Raw genomic sequence first — 21,186 nt, 5'->3', positions numbered from 1 at the left:
ATATACATGAAATATATGTAGATATGTGTTCGATATATTGTGGAATACATTTTAAATATATGTAAAATAATATGGGAAATATATGTGCATATATGGGAATATGTACTAAAAATATATGTACAGATATAGTGTCACATGTATGTTTACTATATGGTAGAATATATTTCAAATATATGTACAACTATATGGAAATATATATGTAGATATGTGTTCGATATCTTGTGGAATACATTTTACATATATTTAAAATTAGATGGAAATATATGTACATATTTATTGTAAATGTATGCACAATATGTGTACATATATGAGAACATGCACATACAATGTATGAATATATTTGGGATATATACAGTATACGTACATGAAACATCTAAAATATATAAATACTTAAATATGCAACCTGCAATATACAAACATTTACACCACATATTAACACAGACTGATGGGTAATCTATCAAAAGCCACCTTTATTTTCTTTTAATCAGGCACAGATACTAAACCCAATTTGAGGTACAGAGCTCTATAGGCCTATTAAAACCACAAGAGGTTTTGCATATGGTCAGTCAAAGGAAATGTGATTGGCTTTACATTACATTACATAAATGTGTTGCATTGCATTTACATAAATTACATTTTAAAAGAGTGCCATTAAACAAAAAATATACAAAATCTAAATTGAAGCAACTTAAATTATTTCAAAATTTCAGCAGTGCCATTATACAATATAAAGACAATATCAACAAAGACAATATCAATAAACAAAATGCACAGACAATAATGAACAAATAAATAATAAACAAACTTTCAAGAAGTTTGGGAACCGTGAAAAAGCAAAAAAAAAAAAACATTTGCCAAAAGAACAGTCCATTATCCTGGTTAGGAGTCCACCTTGGTTCTTCACTGATGTAAACCACTTACATACCCATGCTTTTCCTCTTCACCTGGTGTCTTAATGCCATTAGCTCGCAGATTCTACTGTTGATAGATTTTCTGACATCAGCTTCCTTGGCCTTATAGGAAACTGTTTTAAAACAGCATCTGTGGAGCAGAACAACAAGTTGTTCACAAAAATCTCTCAGAGATGCAATAAAAACTGAAAAGCACCAGCTCTGAAAACTTATATACCTTTTAAAACTTGAAGTTTCCTTGGAGCCTGCTGACATCAGCCTTCTTCTTCTTCTTCAGTTTTACTGGCAGTTGGCAAACAACTTTTAGTGGCATTACCGCCACCTACTGATTAGGAGTGTGGGTCAGGATCATAGGTCAGGACCTATCTATCAACCTCCTTGTTGCTGGTGTCTGTTACGCATCCTGTCCTGTCCATACATGTATGGTCTATGCATATATTGCAATATATCAAAGCATATAAAGACAAACTATTACATGTAAAAAATATAGTGCCCTTTTTGTTCTTGATTGCAATATATTTTGTATCATATATACATGTATGTTTCATGCATATATTTCAATATATTGGAAAATATAAATATTAAATCCCATATATGGGAATATGTTGCCTAATATATTACATGATATTTTCCAATATACTGCAATATATTTTTGTTTCGTAAGGGAAGCTTGTTCTTGTTCTGAAATGATGAAATGTTTAGTCTGACTAAAATTATCTATCCAGATTAATTTGCCAGGCAGGTTACACTTAAATCAATAATTTGGTTATTCAAATCAATCAATTACAAATATATCAAAACATTCACTAAAAGATCAGCATAGAAAAATGAACGTTTCACAAAATTCAAATCATACCTGGCAATTAAAGACACCCAAAGTGTGGGGAAGATTCTTGCTAAAGAATACTTCCCAGAGTCTCTTGCCAAGCCACCTTATATACACAGAATGAGACAAAGAATAATAAAATCTCAAATCAGGATTTGGTTGGTCGGTTCTCGTGACCTGAAGGAGCACCAAATGGGACTGTTAACCATCTGTAATCTAGATCTCCTCAGGAGTTGACACCCATCACAGGAGTACAGATTATGTCTTAAGTTTTAAACTTTGATATACTTTCTCTTAGCATTATAGAAATTAGACCTTTTTAACCATCGCACCATGACCTTTAAAACAACACCAAACATGAAGATGAAACCTTTGTAGCATCACAACATATGATATACCCAATGTTACATGTGTTTAGTATATTTCCAGTAACCACAACCTTAAAGGAGAAGAGAGAGGGGGTGAAATACAGATCAGTTCCTGTGTATCCGTGACCCCTGTGGAGAGAGACAACACGTCTCTCAAAAATAGACACAGAATGTGTTTTTTATTGTTTTATGGTCCAGCTCCAAAACCAAAACTTGTCCACCTGTCCTACATCTCCTCCCCTGACCATTGGGGAACTGTCAGAGTACCCTAAGGGGTCATTTTGGGTGGACATCTTTGGTCTCAATACGTCCTTGTAATTGTAAGTCTTTTCAAGATGAACACCTGTAATGTTAAACAATGCCTGCAGATATCAAAGCAGGAACTTAACTGTGATGAACAGGTGTCTGTGATGGACAGAATCTCTGTGGTTCTCGTAGTTAGATTTTCTCTCAACTGGATCTGGTTGAAATTTGTTGTACAAAGTCCACTGTGTCAGCCAAACGCATGTGCTCTGTCCATGGAAGCTGTCTCCTCTCACCATTTAGAAGCATTTGTCTCTAATGGGGTCCTCCCCTGGATATTTTCCTGACCTTTTGAACAGTCCTTTGTTACCTATTGGCAGAAGGTATTTTTGGATAGAAAAGTCAGACCTCCGTAGGTGAAGGAATTCCTCACATTGAGAATGCACCACTGTATGAGAGGGAATTGGAATATAATACACATGACCATGAAATGACTGAACACTGATGAACGTGACTTTCCTTGGAAGGAAATAGTTGTGAATGATTACAATAACACGTGACATTATTAGATGTTTCATAATATTGGTGCGAATGGTAAATAAGGTCTCCTTTCCTTTTTCAAAATAATTTGTCCCAAAAGGTGATCCCATTCCCAAACTCTTCACTACTATGCATATTGAACATAGAGTGGAATTTTGATATAATCTGTGTATTTCAAATGGAGAGTGGCAAAAGTTATTTTAACTAGCATATTTACCAGTGGTATACATCATTAAATCATATAATAACAATACCATTGAAATATAATACAAATAAATGTAAATTATATGTATATAAAATACAGATATTTATACTAAAGTATATATAATATGATATATTTATAATTTTAATAATAATAGAATTATTCAAAACCTTGAAATGCAAGTTAACCATGTATATCTAAGAATTCAATGAAGTACTTAAAACATACCTAGACAACTTAAACTTAAATCAAGATTTCAATGAAGTAACTTAAAACATACCCAGACAACCTTAAACTTAAATCAAATAATTTCTGAATTTCTTATTTATCCATTGTCAACCATTCTTTGCATGTTGTCAAATAATTCTGTACATATATGTTGGTTTAGTCACATTCAATGGTAAGGTGTCTGATTTATGTGATTGATTATTAGAAGTGCCAGCACTTCGAATATAACCATTTTGTAAAGTTTGAAATGTTCAGACATGTCTGCAGCCATGCTAGCCATTTCATTCTTCACTTACTTATTTTAATCTGAAATAGGTCTTATGTAATCAATTAATAGTTCTTATTTTACCTGTATTTGTACAATCAGAGACAAAACAATTGACGTGTGACTTTAACCATACATATGTTCCATGCACACTGAAATGTTTAGTTCAAGAGAAAATTGGCCCAATAGTTTATATTATCATGAAATTAAAATCATAAATTGACCTTTAATTTTCTCTCTTATGTGTGAGATGCTAAATGGGTTTGCATGTATGACAAACTCTAGAGTTTGGATTCTAAGTCATTAATCATACATATGTGTGATGTTTTAAGCCTGGATATTTTTAAAACTTATACCAGGTTGCAGTGTTATGTTGTTGTAATGGTGAAAATATGTGCATTATATGTTCATGCCTGGAAGTGGGTGGATTCTAATCTGTGTTGCACAATTTTAATCCGATGCTACATCGGGAGGTCATATAATTAATATAGTAGTTTATTACTGTGAGATGTGTATGACCCCTCAAAGCATTATCACACCCACCTTCTGCATTTTAGGTTTGTGCCTGTATTTGGGCTCAGACACGTCTCTAGTGTCAGGACTCTTAAGGAGTCATAGTTATCCACCTGAAAGGAAAAAAGTTAAGATAACAGACAAAGAAACATTAATTTCTAAAATTTTGGGCAATTTGCATTAAGACATGGCATCATCTTTAGTTTAAAATGATGTCACTATCACACAGCTGTCAATGACAGCAATGCATTAGGGTGTAAATTCTTCCTGGTAAGAAGATTTGTATCATTACTTTCTGCAAATTAATTTCAGAGGCCAGATTAAGTTGGGAATTTTCGGTTATATTTGACTATGTTGTTTCAGTCTGAGTGTGTATAGCACCATAAACTGCACTTGCATTTAAACTGTGAGCATAAGAAGTCCCAGTTTTGCTGGGGAAATTTTTGGATTAACTTTTTAATGTTAAACTTAAATGGCTTTACTCTGAGTTGTTCTCAGTACCGTCAGCTCACATGTTTAACTGCTGTGCTGTCTGTTTATGGTACACACTATTAAACTTTTCAATCTCTGTGACCTGTAGGACTGTAATTTTTGATGATTTAACATTTCCCACAGTTTTTAACCAACTATAAAAGTACGTTGACTGATCAGATTCAGTTTAAATTGATGTTTCAAACTTATAAAAGAGTTATTTGGTTTTCTATCTTGTGCCATGATATTATCAGTGTTCCTGCAAAGCAAAAAACAAAGCCAAACAACAACAAACAAACAACAGTAAACAACAACAAACAAACAACAATAAACAACAAAACGAACAACAAGCAAAAGCATACACATACCTGTTTTGGCACGAGATAGTGGACCAAATAAATCTGAATCTAAATATTCCCTGGGCCTTTTTGTGGGTCTTAATCATGTAAGTTTGAAATGCATGTAATGCATCATTTTTCACCATATTAGACCTGTCTGGCCATTATAATATAATATATATTACAATGTCATTATAATATAAATTACATTATATTAAAAATAATATTAATTAAAATAAATGTTATAACTGGTCTCAAGGGCTTCTAGAATGATGGTACTTTTGCAAAATTGAGAGCACATTTCTGTGAATTGACCCTGCAGAAGCAGCTGCATTAACAGGTCCACAAACAGCAACAACTCTTTGTTGTTTTTAGGATGCAATGCACCGCAGCACATACTGGGTACAGAGCTTAACTCATTGCTCAGCTGGGGTTTTTTGTGACCCTCTGGAATTGGGCACAATTGTCATGTTTTTAGCTGAGGTCTCATTAAGTCTTATTTAGATGTTATTCTATTTGAATATGAAAAGTAATCAATGAATAGAGCGTAAGGCACAACTTTTGCTTTAGATTTTAAAGTCATACACTTTTAGCCTGAAGACATACAGAATTCTAAAAACACTTTTACTAGCTCCCACTGATTCACTTTAAACAGGAATTCTGTATTCCTGCTGTGATGTCAGGACTCAGCTATAAGCTCTATTTTTATGACTTTCACAATCTTTAGACAATTAGACAACAAATTGCTCTTTAACAATTTCCACAATCTCATAGAGAAACAAAGACTCAGCTTCAACAATCTCTAGACAACTGGACTAAATTGTTTATTTGAGAATTCCCATAATCTCATAAAGAAAGGACTAAGCCTAGAACTTTTAACACCGCTGTACTGTATATCATGTTGTTAATCATTGCCTTAAGTCACTTTGACTGATTCACAAAAAAATAATGATATATTTTATTTGTTACAACCAAGCTAAAATATTTCCCTTGAAACAAGGAGAAACAGCAGATCTTTTCTGAGAGGGGGTTAAAGCCCTTTGATCTCAGTGGTGAAACTTTCTCAGTGAGATAAGCTCACAGGTGTTTTATTGACCTTTTTAGCAGTTTCATCATTATTTTGCTGTGCATCAGTCAAAGGTTTAGCTCAATTTACCTTATTTACACAATGAGAAATCCTGCATTAATTAAGGAATTGTAATATAACTTCCTGGTTCCATTCTATCTACACTTATCCAGTTCTGAGTGTTCTTTAACAAAATCACTCCTAATCAATCCATATCAATCGATTTGTTACAAATCTCCCTACTTGCTTAATATCCAACATTTAGTTCCACTCTGCATGCACTGAACCTCTAACCCCAACAATGCTGCCTTCAATCATTTATACACTTCCATCTCTCCTTCATTCTCCATAATTACAATTATCTTCTTAACTCATTGTGTATAGTATGTAAACTGTATAGTTTGCTGCATTTACTGATCCTATAAAGAGTAATATGAACATTTGCTCTTGTCATATCAATCATGTAAACCTGAAATTCACTTCTCATATGCAAACACCTGAACTTACACTGTAGTTTAAATGTATATAACATCCTTTATTTAAGTTAATTCTTGCTCTGAAGGATTTTGTTCCTTTAAATGTTGCACATGCAGACATCCCAAGTCTCCCGGAAGTTCCGGGAGTCTCCCGCATTTTGATAGCGGCTCCCTGATGCCTGCAAATTAGTTAAAATCTCCCGGAATCTAGAGCGAACAAGAAAGAGTAGACGCGCACGGCAGAGAGGGAGGGGGAGACCTTGCGTGTGTGTGCTAGTGTGCCTCATTAAGCGCATGTAAGACAGAGAGCATCCTGATTGGCCTGCTCCGGTAAATCAACCAATCAATTGTCAGTGTGGGCGGGCTTTTATCTCTTCTCCCGAACTGACATTGAGTTCAACAAGTTTAATATCAAGTGCATATTTTTCAGGCTGGCTACTAGTTGCCAAGGCTACATGAAAACAACAAACCCCTTAGACCTGTTTAAAGTTGCAATAGAATATAAATAAAACAGTTTATATAAATATTATAAGCAGCTTATATAAATAGTAAAAGTAATCTACATCAGTGGTTCTCAAACTGGGGGCCGGGGCCCCCAGGGGGGCCGCGAGATGGTGCCAGGGGGGCCCCAGGTTTATGACATTTTATAACATACATTAATTCAAATCATAAATTCTGTGTAATTAAACCTAAACAAAATAAGGCTACTAACCAACAACACTAATCTGTATACTTTACTATGTTTTGTCTAATCAAAATGTTACATTTTAGAACAAATTTGTAATAAATTTTCTTTGGGGGGGCCGCGAAGGAATGCACCGTACCCAAGGGGGGCCGCAAGCTGAAAAAGTTTGAGAACCACTGATCTACATATTGTAAAATAATTAACAAATAATTGGGTAACACTTTAAAATAAGGTTCATTAGCTAACATTAGTTTACTACATTAGTTAACATATAATAATGAACTGCATTTATAAAGCATTTTTTATCTTTGTTAATGTTAATTTAAACATTTACTAATACATTATTCAAATCTTGTTAACATTAGTTAATGCACTGTGAACTAACACGAACAAACCATGAACAGCTGTATTTTTATTAACATAATACAGTAACAAATGTACTGCTCATGGTTAGTTCATGTTAGTTAATACATTAACTAATGTTAACAAATGAGACCTAGTAAAGTGTTACCAATAATTGCATAGGCCTCTAGCAATTAATATTATGCTTTAATATCTTGAAATGTCATATCCTTGTCCTCCTTTTTTTCTTTTTTTTTTTTTGAGGGGGGGTAGGGGGCTTCGGTTTACCTCCCTGAAATGACTTTTTGCAGGTTGGGATGTCTGCACATGTGCTGTGAACAACATAAAATCTCATACAGAGAGTTCAATAGTCATCACTGTATTAATTCAATGTTTACCCTTATTTGAGAACCAGAATAAAATTTGGAAGATGTTAATCCATTTTAAGTTTATCTTTCGTTGCTTTAACAAACAAAAGATCTTTAATTTGCTAACAAATGGAATTTATTCTCATCTACACTGCTGTTGTCACGCTGTGTATTTCCATTAACAGAGTTATCGCCTGTTTTGCGCTGGTGTGTTTACATACTTGAACGCATCGACTTGGGCACGGAGTTTTGTCATCCGACTTAAATAATAAAATAACTTTTATTATTCACGGATATTCGCTAATACTTTACGGGTTTCCGATTTAATTGCGAGATCGTTCCACGAAGCAAAAAGATAATCGCCACGGCGATGTTTCCACTTTCAGACTCAAATTTACGACTTTGCGTAATGTACCACGATAACATTTAGTCATTAGTCCATGTAATATTCACTCCTACTGAGTGTAAACACAGGAGATGATGTTTGATTCGTTGTGATGTGTTGTTATTCTAATTTTCATGCCTAACCGGATTTCTCCGGACTTTCAATGGGAGTTTAACGTCCCATTCTACAACATACGGGTGCGTTTATGTTCACCCTCAACATTTCTAATAGGCAAATAAAATCAACTTACCAACACAGCTGCAGACAGAAAAGTAGACGTTTAAACCTCCTATTTTGCGATGAATGGAATACTCTGTTATGGTTGAAATGTCGCGCTGGAAAGCTTCCTGGGGTACCACGTCACTTGTTCGGGTGTACTACGTCATCACGTCCCGTGGTATACGTCATCACGTCGGGATCACCAAGCTGTAAGGTACCACCCACAAGCCCAACGACAAATACAAGTGGAGTGGGTGAAGGGGACTCGTGTTCGTTCCTTCCTCAGTGCTTCTAGAAGAATAATTCCATATCATGATTAAATTAATTTCTTTGATCTCTGTGTTTAAATTATAATCCAATTTAATATATTAAGAATTTAGTGCATTATTCCAATTATCTGTTGATCATAATTTAGATATTGATTATTTATAAATTCCCATAGTCTTAATTATTCGTTCATTAGGGACCCGATATCGCACAGGATATACGCCGGCCGTTTGCGTACATCTCACGGACACAAAATTGCCAGTTCTGATCTTAGTCAGAGGTTGCCGGGTAAACTAATATTTTTATGTCTGGCCGCCCCATGCTTGCTCCGATCATAAAAATAGTTACTTTAGTCACGATCATGCAACTTGCTAAGGCAGGTGATAGACATAAATCTGAGATTCCTGGTGAATGTGCTACCTGCTCCATTCAACATCAAAACACCAGTGTGATAATATCCTGACATACTTAATTTGCGGTAATACCAGACTCCTTCTAATATACTGGAAATAATAATTTCTGAAAGAATTAAAATAAATCAATACAATTCCTGAAGAATTCAGATGAATCAAATGTAACAATTTATTATACCAGGCAGGTTTCAGCTTCAAACATAAATGAAACAATATCATACAGAATTTGATTCAATTCCAATTAATTAAAATGATCAACAGTTGCAAAAGTTACAAAGTCATACCTGGCAATAGACACTCTGGCTACAGAGTACTTCCATCATGAATATAATATACCCAAAATGGTGTAAGAAGATTCTGTTAAAGATTTCTCCCATAATGTTTGAATACACACACACAAAGTGTGGGGAAGTTTCTTACTAAAGAATACTTCCATAATGTCTGAATACACACACTCAAAGTGTGGGGAAGATTCTTGCTAAAGAATACTTCCCAGAGTCTCTTGCCAAGCCACCTTATATACACAGAATTAGACAAAGAATAATAAAATCTCAAAACAGGATTTGGTTGGTCGGTTCTCGTGACCTGAAGGAGCACCAAATGGGACTGTTAACCATCTGTAATCTAGATCTCCTCATGAGTTGACACCCATCACAGGAGTACAGATTATGTCTTAAGTTTTAAACTTTGATATACTTTCTCTTAGCATTATAGAAATTAGACCTTTTTAACCATCGCACCATGACCTTTAAAACAACACCAAACATGAAGATGAAACCTTTGTAGCATCACAACATATGATATATCCAATGTTACATGTGTTTAGTATATTTCCAGTAACCAAAACCTTAAAGGAGAAGAGAGGGGGTGAAATACAGATCAGTTCCTGTGTATCCGTGACCCCTGTGGAGAGAGACAACACGTCTCTCAAAAATAGACACAGAATGTGTTTTTTATTGTTTTATGGTCCAGCTCCAAAACCAAAACTTGTCCACCTGTCCTACAATGTTTAAGGGAAGTATATGGTAACTTTTGTGACTTAATGAGAAACATTTGCACTTAAGCAGACTGTGTAGTGTAGATGTGAGATTATGGTCAGTAAGACAAGGTTTGTTTTGGGTTTTAACAGTGTGTGTTATAGTGAGAAAGCAGACGGGTAAAGTCACATTATATAGAGATGCCATTCTTAAAACTCACCATGACAACAACAACTCATGCCTCACATTACAACTAAATCCTTAAAAGACAAATCACATATCACAATCACCTCAAAGACAACACACATATACATTACACATACACAATTAATCTTTATTAAAATCATTTAAGATTTAGTCTCGATGTCTTAAATATTATAACTGTTTTGTAAGAATTTAAGTTTAGACAACTGGTAAGCATTTGGGAGCAAAAATTCATAAAATCATTAGTGTGTGTTTAACAATAATTGTGGCACGTGTGTCTGTATTTTGTTTCAGTCTATTTGAGTAATTTTGTTAAGTAAAACATACTTGAAGTAGTACATAAAAGTAGCAATACAGTGTAAATCTTGGGATCCCTGTTAAACCAAAACAAAATAATTGAAAAGCTACTTATGAGGCTTATCATTCAACCATTAAGAAGTCAGTCTTGTATCTGTGGCTCAAGGTTTGGTTGGTTAGTGTGGCTCTGTTGACCTCTGCTGGTAGATTATGTAAGTACACCATCTGTTTCTTAAAAAATAACACTCTCCTGCAGCCTTCAAATTGGGACACAGCTGGCACGTTCAAGCTTAAACCGGGGCGCAAAGTTTTGAACTACATGTTTCCTGGTTTGAGATACGTTTTCTCTTTTTTGGTGGGTGTGTCAGAACTGCAGTCCAATCAACAGCAACATGATATAAAATAATATTCCACTTTCATAATAAATAATTTACTCACACTCATGACATCCAAAATGTTTACATCTTTCTTTTTTCAGTCAAGAAGAAAAAGTTTTTTGAGTAAAACATTACAGGATTTTTCTCCATAAAGTGGACTTTATTGGACCTCAACAGTTCACAGTTTCAATGCAGTTTAAACACCTCTAAATGACCCCAATTGAGGCATAAGAGTCTTGATCTAGCAAAACAATTGTCATTATCAACAATAAAAATTTAAAAAAGTACCTTTAAACCACAACTTCTCATCTTACACTAGCCGTGTGATGCGCCAGCATGACCTTATGTATTACATAATCACGTGGAAAGGTCACGCATGACGTATGTGAAACTATTGCTCCAGTGTTTACAAGTGTGGAGATTAAGAGGAGCGTTCAGGCGTTGTTGTATGTGAAACGATATTAATTAATGTCTTTGTGTCAATTTATTGTTTAAAATGGACTGCAAGTGTGCATTTCACAAATGTAACACGTGACCTTTTGACGTGATTATGTAATATGTAAGGTCATGCTGGGGTGTCACACGCAGGGCCTGAAGTTAACTTTTTTGACCACCAGCCACTGTGGCAGGTGGATTTAGAAATTCACCTGCCACAGAGACTTTTTACCAGCCAGTTTTTGTTTACCTGAATAGTGAATTATAACACTGTCTTTATTGTATGAATTAAATATAATTATTTTTTTTTAGAGCTACAGAAGTTATTTTCTCTTGGTCTTAGGTTGTTTGATTAACATAAATGACACAGACTTAAGTAGGTTAATTGAGGTTACTGTCTCTTTAAGACCAGCACAGACTGGTTTTTGACTCTCTATACATACACTTAAGACATAAAGAAATGTTTTATTAGAAAATGAATATTGTTGAGATCATTTTGTTTATATGTGCCTTGTCAAGAGCAGAAAGATTTTATGTACGCATGCTTTACGAACGCGTCTCTCCGATGTGCCCTATTGAGTCCCCTTAAACCCACGCACGTACACAGAGACAGAGGGGGCATAAACTGCGCACATAAACGCCGCACATACATTGTTTTTCATTACTATATTCGCAAAATGTATGTTAATGTACTACAGTATAAGGCATAGTAGCGCAACTCTCTCTAAAGTTTACACATCAAGAGTTCAGTCACAGCAGCACTACACATCTGTGCAACTGCAATTGTACAGTAGCCTGTCAGCATTGCATTCTCTTCCCATCTCACCAACAGTTTAATCCTTACTCGCACATCCAAACGTAGTCAGAGAAGTGCCTCATCTTCTTTCCAATCGCACGAACGTTTCGAAACAGCAGTCGCATCCTCTCAATGAATCACTCAATTTGCATCGGTGATGCTCCGATTTGCGCAGGTTGATAAGAAATGAGCGGATGCCGGTTACGAGTCATCCAAAAATATTTTAATGATATTCAGGCCGCGGTCAGTCGGTCGAGTTTAAAAACTATTTTGAACAATTGCGGGCGGGTTAGTTGAAAATGACGGTCGGGAGTGGGTTGTTTATACAATGACCCGCGCATCACTGATTCGCATTGGCTACCCGCCAATGTGGCTGGTAGAGTGACAGTGTTACCCGCCAATTGCAAAATCCACCCGCATTTGGCGCGTGGTCGGGTGTTAATTTCATGCCCTGGTCACACGGATAGTGCAAGATGAGAAATTGTGGTGTTAAAGTACATACTTTTTATTTTACTTGGCAAAAATGATGATTGTTTCACTAGATAAGACCCTTATCTGTAACATCCATACCGCCACGCCGCCAGAGGGAGCCCTCGCCGGAGTACTGACGGGGCGCCGCCTCTGCTTCTCTTCCTGTTTCCTGTTTGTCCCTACTTAAGACTCAAGCTAGCCTAGGGCTAGCGTGAAGTATTGCCAGCTTACCCCTGCATACCGTGCGTTTATTGAGTGATTATTCTGACTGCCTGATATTGACCATCTGCCTGTTTATCTGTTTCTCTGCCTTTGGATTTACCCTTTGTATTGTTTGCCTGGTTTGGACTGCCTATCTGTGTTTGATCTGCCTGCCTGTATATTGATTACTCTTCTGCCTACGTCTTGGATTTGTTTGCCAGATTGGTTTGTTTTAATAAACACCGCAAAATGGATCCCAGTATTCCTGAGCATTCCTTACATTATCCCTTGGTTGGGATCGTTTAGAGCCATTTGAAGCATGGAAACGGTGAACTGTTGAGGTTCACTAAAGTTCACTATATAGAATTAAATTCTGTAATGTTTTCCTCAAAAAACTTCAAATTGTACTCGACTGAACAAACATCTTGAATTACATGTGGGTGAGAAAATTATCTGGATTGGTTATTCCTTGAGACAACTCACAAAGTGGGTCCAAGTAAAGTCATTTACAAATGTGTTATCTTTTATTATGGAAAGCAAGAGCAGTGACTGTAATATTGATTGTATTTTACAGTATTAGACACGTTTTTGTAATGATTTCATCAGGCTCCAAAAATTCTTCAAAAGAACACAGAAGGGCTTTTCACGCTGCACTTAACCCTGGGTTATCTTCGTTGTAAACACTGCTTTTAACCCTGGGTTAAGGATCGTTTCACACTTGTAATTTAGAAGCAGGGTTATCCCTGAAATTAACCCAGGGTTAAGTTTGAACAATGTGAAACTTGAAAAAATAACCCAGGCTTCTGTTAACCCTGGTTTTAGAATAACCCAGGGTTAACAATTTTAGGTGTGAAAAGCCCTAGAGAATGACCTACTCAACTGCCATAGTTGCAACTTTTGCAGTGGCGGCTCGTGACTGCCCATCCGAGGGACGCTAATTCAAAATAAGTGTTTGGAGTGTCATGTGTGTTGCTTGCGTTTTCAAAATATGTGGTTGTTGCGTTGTGTACCATGTGCCTCATGTGTTTTGTCAAAATAAGTGCCTGCTCCACATGCGTCAAAACCGTTTATGATAAAAGAGACGCTCACGTTCACAAAATACACGCAAGACAGTCACTTCACAGTAAACTCTGATTACACATGAGATTATGTGAGTATCTGGCAAATGCGAGCGTCTCTTTTATCATAAACCCTTTAGATGCATCTGCAGCAGGAACCTACCCTGGCATGACACATGATGCACACAGGATCTCTCAAAGCGCAGAACACATATTTTGAAATTACAAACCACACACATGACGGGCTACATACATGTTGTGATGAACTTCACATCAAGCGTCCTCGACAACTGGATTTGTCAAAACAAGTAGTATTTACATGACAATATTACATAATATTTTGGAAAGTGCAGCATGATTTATAATGCTGATGATTTACTTTTTATTTAAAAACACATAAAAGGAAAAACTAGGGAAATACATAAAACATATTAGCAGACTGCATGTATGTGGGGTCCAAATGATTACTAATGTTATGGTATGTAAGAAGAACCCAAAAGCAGACAGCAGTTTCTCAACTAAAGACATTTATTATATTACAAAACTGAAAACAAAACCCACGAGGGGGCAAAATAACATAAACAGAATGTTTAAACAGAAGGAGAGAACACTAAACAGGACAATCTCTAAACTACACTAAAACATTAAACAGGATTACACTTAACAATGAACATGACAAAACACAAAATCTAGACTAGACTAGACTAGACTAGACTAGACTAGACTAGACTAGACTAGACTAGACTAGACTTTCAACAGCGTGCTCACAGGATGTAGGAACAATGAACAAGCACAAAGCAACAAACACAAGGACCTTAAATAGGGAAGAACTAATGAGGACAACAGGTGACATGGGTTAAACAATAAGGATGAGGATGACAAGGGAGTGGGGTAAAAGTGACAAGACACCGGGAACACGTGGTCTAGTGAAACCAATACTGAGACCACGTGATCCCACACAAAACATGGGTCTGTCATGATCCTGCCACAAGACGATTAAACAAAGGACAAGTGTTTTTATGATCATTAAATGGATATTGGTCCCTAAGTTATGAGCAAAAGTTCTTTCATTTCAGTTCACCAGATGGTTATGACCCATTGTAAGCACAGCTCCAGTTTATTTGAATGGGGATGAAACAAAATTGCCAGCATTACCAGCAAGTGTCATATATCTTGTAAACTATCCCTGTGATATTGTATCTCCTACTCTCTATTTGATGTTCTTCAAAGCTTCAGCTTTTTCAGGTTCATTGATTTCCTTTAACTTCTCAATGAGAAAATCAATGTGCAGAACTGTGAACAGAGATTCAGTGTTGAGTGTGATCATCTTCAGAGACTCCACACAGTGATAAGCTTCAACCACCAGCTTGATTTTATCTTTCTCTAGTTCTTGTAGTTCTTCTTTCAGCTTATTGATCACAGACACACAGTAATTAATTTTGTCTTCATATTTCTTCTTTAAATCTTCTTTAGTTCTTGTCTCAGTCTTTATCTTTGTTACATATATTTTGGCTTCTTTAGTGTGTTTATTGGTGTGGCATTTATTTGTGCACACTGTGCAGTGGTAATTTTTCATCACACTACATCCTGAGTAATCACAGATCAACCCACATCCAGGATAGTGACAGTTCTCCTCACAGACAGTGCACGTCTTGGCTTTTTTAGCTACAGCAGGATCAATATCCACCTTTTCTTTGTAGGGCACTTCAACTTCATACTCAAAATTTTTATTTTCTTGGACTTCTTGTTTGTGTTTCTCCAGAGCATTTTGAGTTTGTTTCAGCTTATTTTGCTTTTCTTTCATCTCTTGAACATGTAATTGAAGATCAGAGATGTTTGGCTCTAACTCTTGCCGTTTCTTCAAAACATCTCGAGTCATCTCCAGGGTTTTTGGTTTTATTCTGTCAAGAAACTTGAAAAACTCTGTCATTCCTCTATAACTGAGATCCCATGATTGATCCTGGATTGTTTGTTTTTCTTCATCAAGTGTTTCTCCCTGACGGTTGTCAAACAGAAAATAGATCGGCTGATTCTTCTCATCTACAGCACACTTGATTTTAGCTTCTTTGACGGCTGTAAGGGCATTTTTAGGGGGAAAACCAGTTGAGTGTGTGAAGAGTAACACAATGTTATCAACAATATCTTTACCAAATAAAGACTGAACAGAATCAAATATTTTTCGCTGTTCATCAGAAAGGCGAGTGTAAGATGAGTTACACACTAAACACACTGCACTGATTTCATCAAGCCCATCTGCAGATTTAGTTAAGTTATGAAACTTCACCACAATCTCTTTATCACGATCAGCTCCACGAGTGTCTCCATATCCTGGTGTATCAATGATTGTTAAATCAACTGAAGTCTCTTGTATATAAACACCATAGACAGTGATGATGGAGGTCTGACTGTGAACTGATGTTGTGTTACTCTGATCATCTGTGATCTCAAACCAAACTTTGTCTTTTCTCTGAACACCACAGATGTAGTTGATCATAGTATTGATGAGAGTTGTTTTTCCACTGCCTGTTTCTCCCACCATCAGTATGATTTTATGAGCTTTATCTGTGTCTCTTTTACCAAATGTGATTATTCTGTATGACTCAGATTGATCCAGATTATCTGTTGTTGTTTTCAGACGATATCGAGCAGGATTTCCATCTTTGATTTTGATGTTTTTCTTCTTGAGTTCATCAATGTTGCATAATTCTTTGCCTGAACCCAATTTGTTTTCCTGTAAACACAATTCAAAATAACAAATATGGTGTTTATTGTGTGCTGGTGCTGTACATGTACTGTGAGACAACATAAGTGTATTTACAGCATAAATTCAAGTAAAACATGTATAAATCATCAACCTTTTAATATTATCATGCTTACTGTTGATTCTTTGATTTTAATGAATATGTGTTTTCAAGACAGAAAATGCTTTTTATTCAAAAAAATAAAAATAAATAAATACATTCAGGGCTTGACAATAAGGAGTTCCTAATGGCCCAGGACCAGCATTAATGGCAGTTGTGACAACTGACAAAACTTACTTGCCCCACTGGGCCAGTGCTGTACCGTAGGTTTAATATTTGCATTTGTTTTTAAGCCATGCCATTTGTAATATGCAATAAATAGATACATAAATTAAATAAAAATTAACTCATTACTAAAATCACTAAACATCAAACTAAACCAGAGACTTTTTTAATGATAAAAACCCAAATTATGACCCCTGGTTTCACAGACAAGGCTTTAGCCTAGTCCTAGACTAAGGTTTACATTAATGCGTTTATCCTTTAAAACGCGTTACTTTTGCTACGTTTACGCCTTTTATTTACACTACACCACCATTTTTGACCCTCATAAACGGATTCGTTCGCAAACGCTGCAGACTCTGTTTTAGTTTGAGAACTCAGACGTTACGCTGCAGTGTAAATTAACGTAGATGGAGTCTTATGTAAACGAACAGCTGATGTTAGCGTGACAACGCATCATTTTCAAAGTAAAAATTATTTTATTCAGGTAAATGGAGGTTTGCAACGGAAGTTTTGCCAAAAATAGTAAACATCTACCAACCAGCTATTATAAACACTATATCAGATTGTTTTAACATGTATAGATAATGTCTGTTTTATATTTATGTTTGAGTATTGTTGGATTTGAATATTGTTGTAATGTTGTTTGTGTTTCATTTAGTTAGCTTATTACGAAAGATAGACTGTTCAATGCCATGGCTTTGTAAAGGCCAATATGAAGGGAGAATTGTAATGGGTCAGACATTATTTTCGAGTTTAATTTAAGTTTTATTTGCTACTTTAAAATTAATTTCGTTTTATATAATTTGTCTCTTAATTTTAATCGATGTTTTGTTGATAAATTGTGAATATAAATTAATAAAATCAATGTCATATTAATATTTAACGCTTAGCCGTTTGCATTTTTGCTATTTCTGTGTTGCTAGCGGAGGATGTGCAGGGATCTCGCACAGTTTTAAAAATAATGTCATATATATTTTTATTAATTAATGATTAAAGGAACAGTATGTAAGAAATGTACATCAATTAATCATAAAATGGCCTTGATATGTCACTAAACATTAAGAAATAATTTTCATTTCAAATACTTATATCACTGACAACAGTGGTCTGGCCAGGATATTGTCATTTAAAAAGTGGAGTTGCAGCCCTCAACTGATGTTTATGTTGTCATTTTGTGTATTGGCCACCAGTTGTGTGACTGCAGTACCAGTTTTAGACACAAGTTTTGTGATTGCAGTACCAGTTTTGGCCACAATCCTACATACTGTTCCTTTAATCGCACACTGAACATAGGGGAAGATAAGTTATTTGGTGTTTTTCTAAAGAATACAGTCAGTTCGTACAAAAATGTTCAAATGGACTATAAGATCATAAATATGAACTGCAAACAATGAACTAAATATAACAGCGTGAAATGGATGAAGAGGAACTCCCTACATTAAAGCAATAAGCATTTCTGTAGGCTAAAGCTATACTTCACCTCTTATTATGTTTGATTGAAATTTGCATTTGCTGAAATTAATTTTTGCTTCAAGTTCACTACTGTTTAGTACTGTTCACTTGAATGCTTCCTTTTTAAATCATAAAGACATTTCTGTTTGGTTTGCCTTTCTGTTTGGTACATCAACATTAACCTATTAATCATATTAATATGTTGTAGGTGGGAAGTTAGAACAATATAAGACTTTCCCAAACACATTTTTATAGGTTCAAAAATAGTGTCTGTTGTAGTTGCCGGCAAAGGATCCAGGTATGAATTTTTGTCAATATCGCACACACCCCTAGGCTGCATAAATGTGCAAAGGTAAGCTATTATTAGAGTAATACGTTATTTTACACTTTAATGCGCATGCCCAGTTACGTGATTGGTCATGTTTCATGCGTTTATGGGCGTGTATAGTGTGGATGAAGATTCTTTTTAAAATGTCAGTATAAACGAGGATCGTTTTCATTTTAAAATGTGGTTTTAAAACGCAAATGCTCTAATGAAAACAGGGCCTAAAACACATGTTTGAGCTATCTCATCTGAAAATATCTGCACTGACAGATCTTAAAATATGACAGTGCCATTGATTTGTCTCAAGATACACACCAGTAATGTCTTTCTCTAAGGCATGTTTAAAGATGCTTAAACATCTTAATTAAATGCTGGGTTAAAAATAACCCTTAATTTCTTGTGTGTAGATTTCAGGGTTTCTTAATCTAAAATCTAAACACTAAGCTCGGTGTTAAAGTGAGGATGAAACATTTGAATCCACAGCTTGCTGAGTTTCACAGAATACAGAAAATAAAATGAGAGGTTGTGTTCAGAAGAGACTAGAAACATTGTGTATTTTTTAGATGCAAATCAAGCTTGAAAAGACATGAAAACATTAAACTTAGAAAACATACACTTACTGATTTATTTTCTTCCAAAGTTTTTGGTTGTATCATGTCAAGAAACTTGAATAACTCTGTCATTCCTCTATAACTGAGATCCCATGATTGATCCTGAAATGTTTGATTTTCTTCATCAAATTTTTCTCCCTGACAGTTGTCAAACAGAAAATAGATCGGCTGATTCTTCTCATCTACAGCACACTTGACTTCAGTTTCTCTGACGGCTTTCAGGACAGTTTTAGGAGAACTACCATTTGAGTTTGTGAGGAGTAACACAATGTTTTCAGCAATATCTTTACCAAATAAAGACTGAACAGCATCAAATATGTATTGTTGTCTGTCAGAAAGTTGATTTTGCTGGGCCATAATCACAAAACACACCGCATCAATTTGATGAAGCTTATTGTCAGTTGTACATAAACGTAATAAAGTCTCAGTGATCTCTTTAGAACGCTCAGCTCCACGAGTGTCTCCATATCCTGGTGTATCAATGATTGTTAAATCAACTGAAGTCTCTTGTATATAAACACCATAGACAGTGATGATGGAAGTCTGACTGTGAGCTGATGATCTGTCGCTCTGATCGTCTGTGATCTCAAACCAAACTTTGTCTTCTCTCTTAACACCACAGATGTAGTTGATCATAGCATTAATGAGAGTTGTTTTTCCAGTGCCTGTTTCTCCCACCATCAGTATGATTTTATGAGGTTTATCTGTGTCTCTTTCACCAAAGGTGATTTTTCTATATGATTCAGATTGATTCGGATTATCTGTTGTTGTTTGCAGACGGTACCGTGCAGGATTTCCATCTTCAGTTAAGATGCTTTTCCTGATGAGTTCAACAGATTGGTTTGCATGAGAATTTTCTCTGTAGTGTTTAAACAGAAAATACAATAATAATACAAAGCACTTTATTACATACATGTATTAGAGCGTGTATGAACAACATGTTTCATTGTGTGATATTTTTAATTAGCTCGGTGAAATAGAAACTTTATTTCACATTGTATGAGACGGATACAGCCAGCAGGATGGTATCGCAGAAATAAGCCCCGATAGTGTGATCAGGACCCGACGCGTAGCGGGGGCTTATTTTGCGATAACGGTATATTACACAGTTATTTACCTCATAAGTAAGGTAAGGAGCATTTGATATTGATTCGAAATATTTTATTTTCTCATTTTAATAAATACAGACCTTCTGTGAGGAAAACATGTTTACTTTCAGCTTTAAGATAAGACGTTTAAATGTCACAGACACACTATTTGGTTTAATCATTTGATTTGCAAATATGTCTTATATGTTATTAAAAGACATATTTAGCTTATATTTATTTTTGAGTAATATTAAACTGTACCTGTCAAAATGATTTGCAGCCATGTGTTATTAGTTTTGAGAGGTAGTTATCTGAAAAGAACAAACCTTGGAGTGTCGCAACTGGCCAATCAGATTTAATCATTTTAGAGAGCCAGCGTGTAATGCATTTATATAAAGACCTCTAAGGTCTTGTGTGTGTTGGTGGGGCAATTTGATATACAGATTGGGGTTGCACCAGATGTGCGTTATGTTTCGGTTTAAGCAATTGTATACCACTATAATGAATATCTGTCTTTAAAAAAACAATGTGAACATTTTGTTTTGTACACCACTTTAAACATTTAACTTTTAACTGCATAATAAATCCAACTGTGCAATATTTTCCTGTACATTTTCTACTGTATATTTTCATCAGTAGACTACTTTTGCACGTAATCAACCTAACCATCACTAGGGCAAAAGCAGATCAAGAAAAAAATTATGAAAGATATTGGATAAGAATTAGAAACCTTGTACAATAG

At 35.4% G+C, this 21,186-nt stretch overlaps 1 protein-coding gene and 1 long non-coding RNA gene across 2 annotated transcripts in view; both read right to left on the bottom strand.

The window, feature by feature from the left end:
* Positions 1-450: 450 nt before the first annotated feature.
* Positions 451-21,186, bottom strand: part of LOC141362133 (uncharacterized) — a 61,618-nt gene continuing 40,882 nt past the window's right edge. Inside the window, exons 2-3 of the long non-coding RNA XR_012368116.1 lie at positions 1,129-1,273; positions 451-1,041 (exon numbers count right to left, since the gene is read on the bottom strand). This is a non-coding gene — a long non-coding RNA (uncharacterized lncRNA). The remainder of the gene's footprint in view (positions 1,042-1,128; positions 1,274-21,186) is intronic.
* Positions 14,389-20,327, bottom strand: LOC141362068 (uncharacterized). Its single transcript, XM_073863830.1, has 2 exons — positions 19,366-20,327; positions 14,389-16,673 (listed from the first exon to the last, which is right to left on the bottom strand). The coding sequence occupies exons 1-2, from the start codon at positions 20,269-20,271 to the stop codon at positions 15,153-15,155; spliced, it is 2,427 nt and encodes an 808-aa protein (XP_073719931.1). The 5' UTR covers positions 20,272-20,327; the 3' UTR covers positions 14,389-15,152.

The sequence above is a fragment of the Misgurnus anguillicaudatus genome, chromosome 25, assembly GCF_027580225.2.
Source record: "Misgurnus anguillicaudatus chromosome 25, ASM2758022v2, whole genome shotgun sequence".
Classification (NCBI taxonomy): Eukaryota; Metazoa; Chordata; class Actinopteri; order Cypriniformes; family Cobitidae; genus Misgurnus; species Misgurnus anguillicaudatus.
This window is presented reverse-complemented; position numbering and strand designations above follow the sequence as displayed.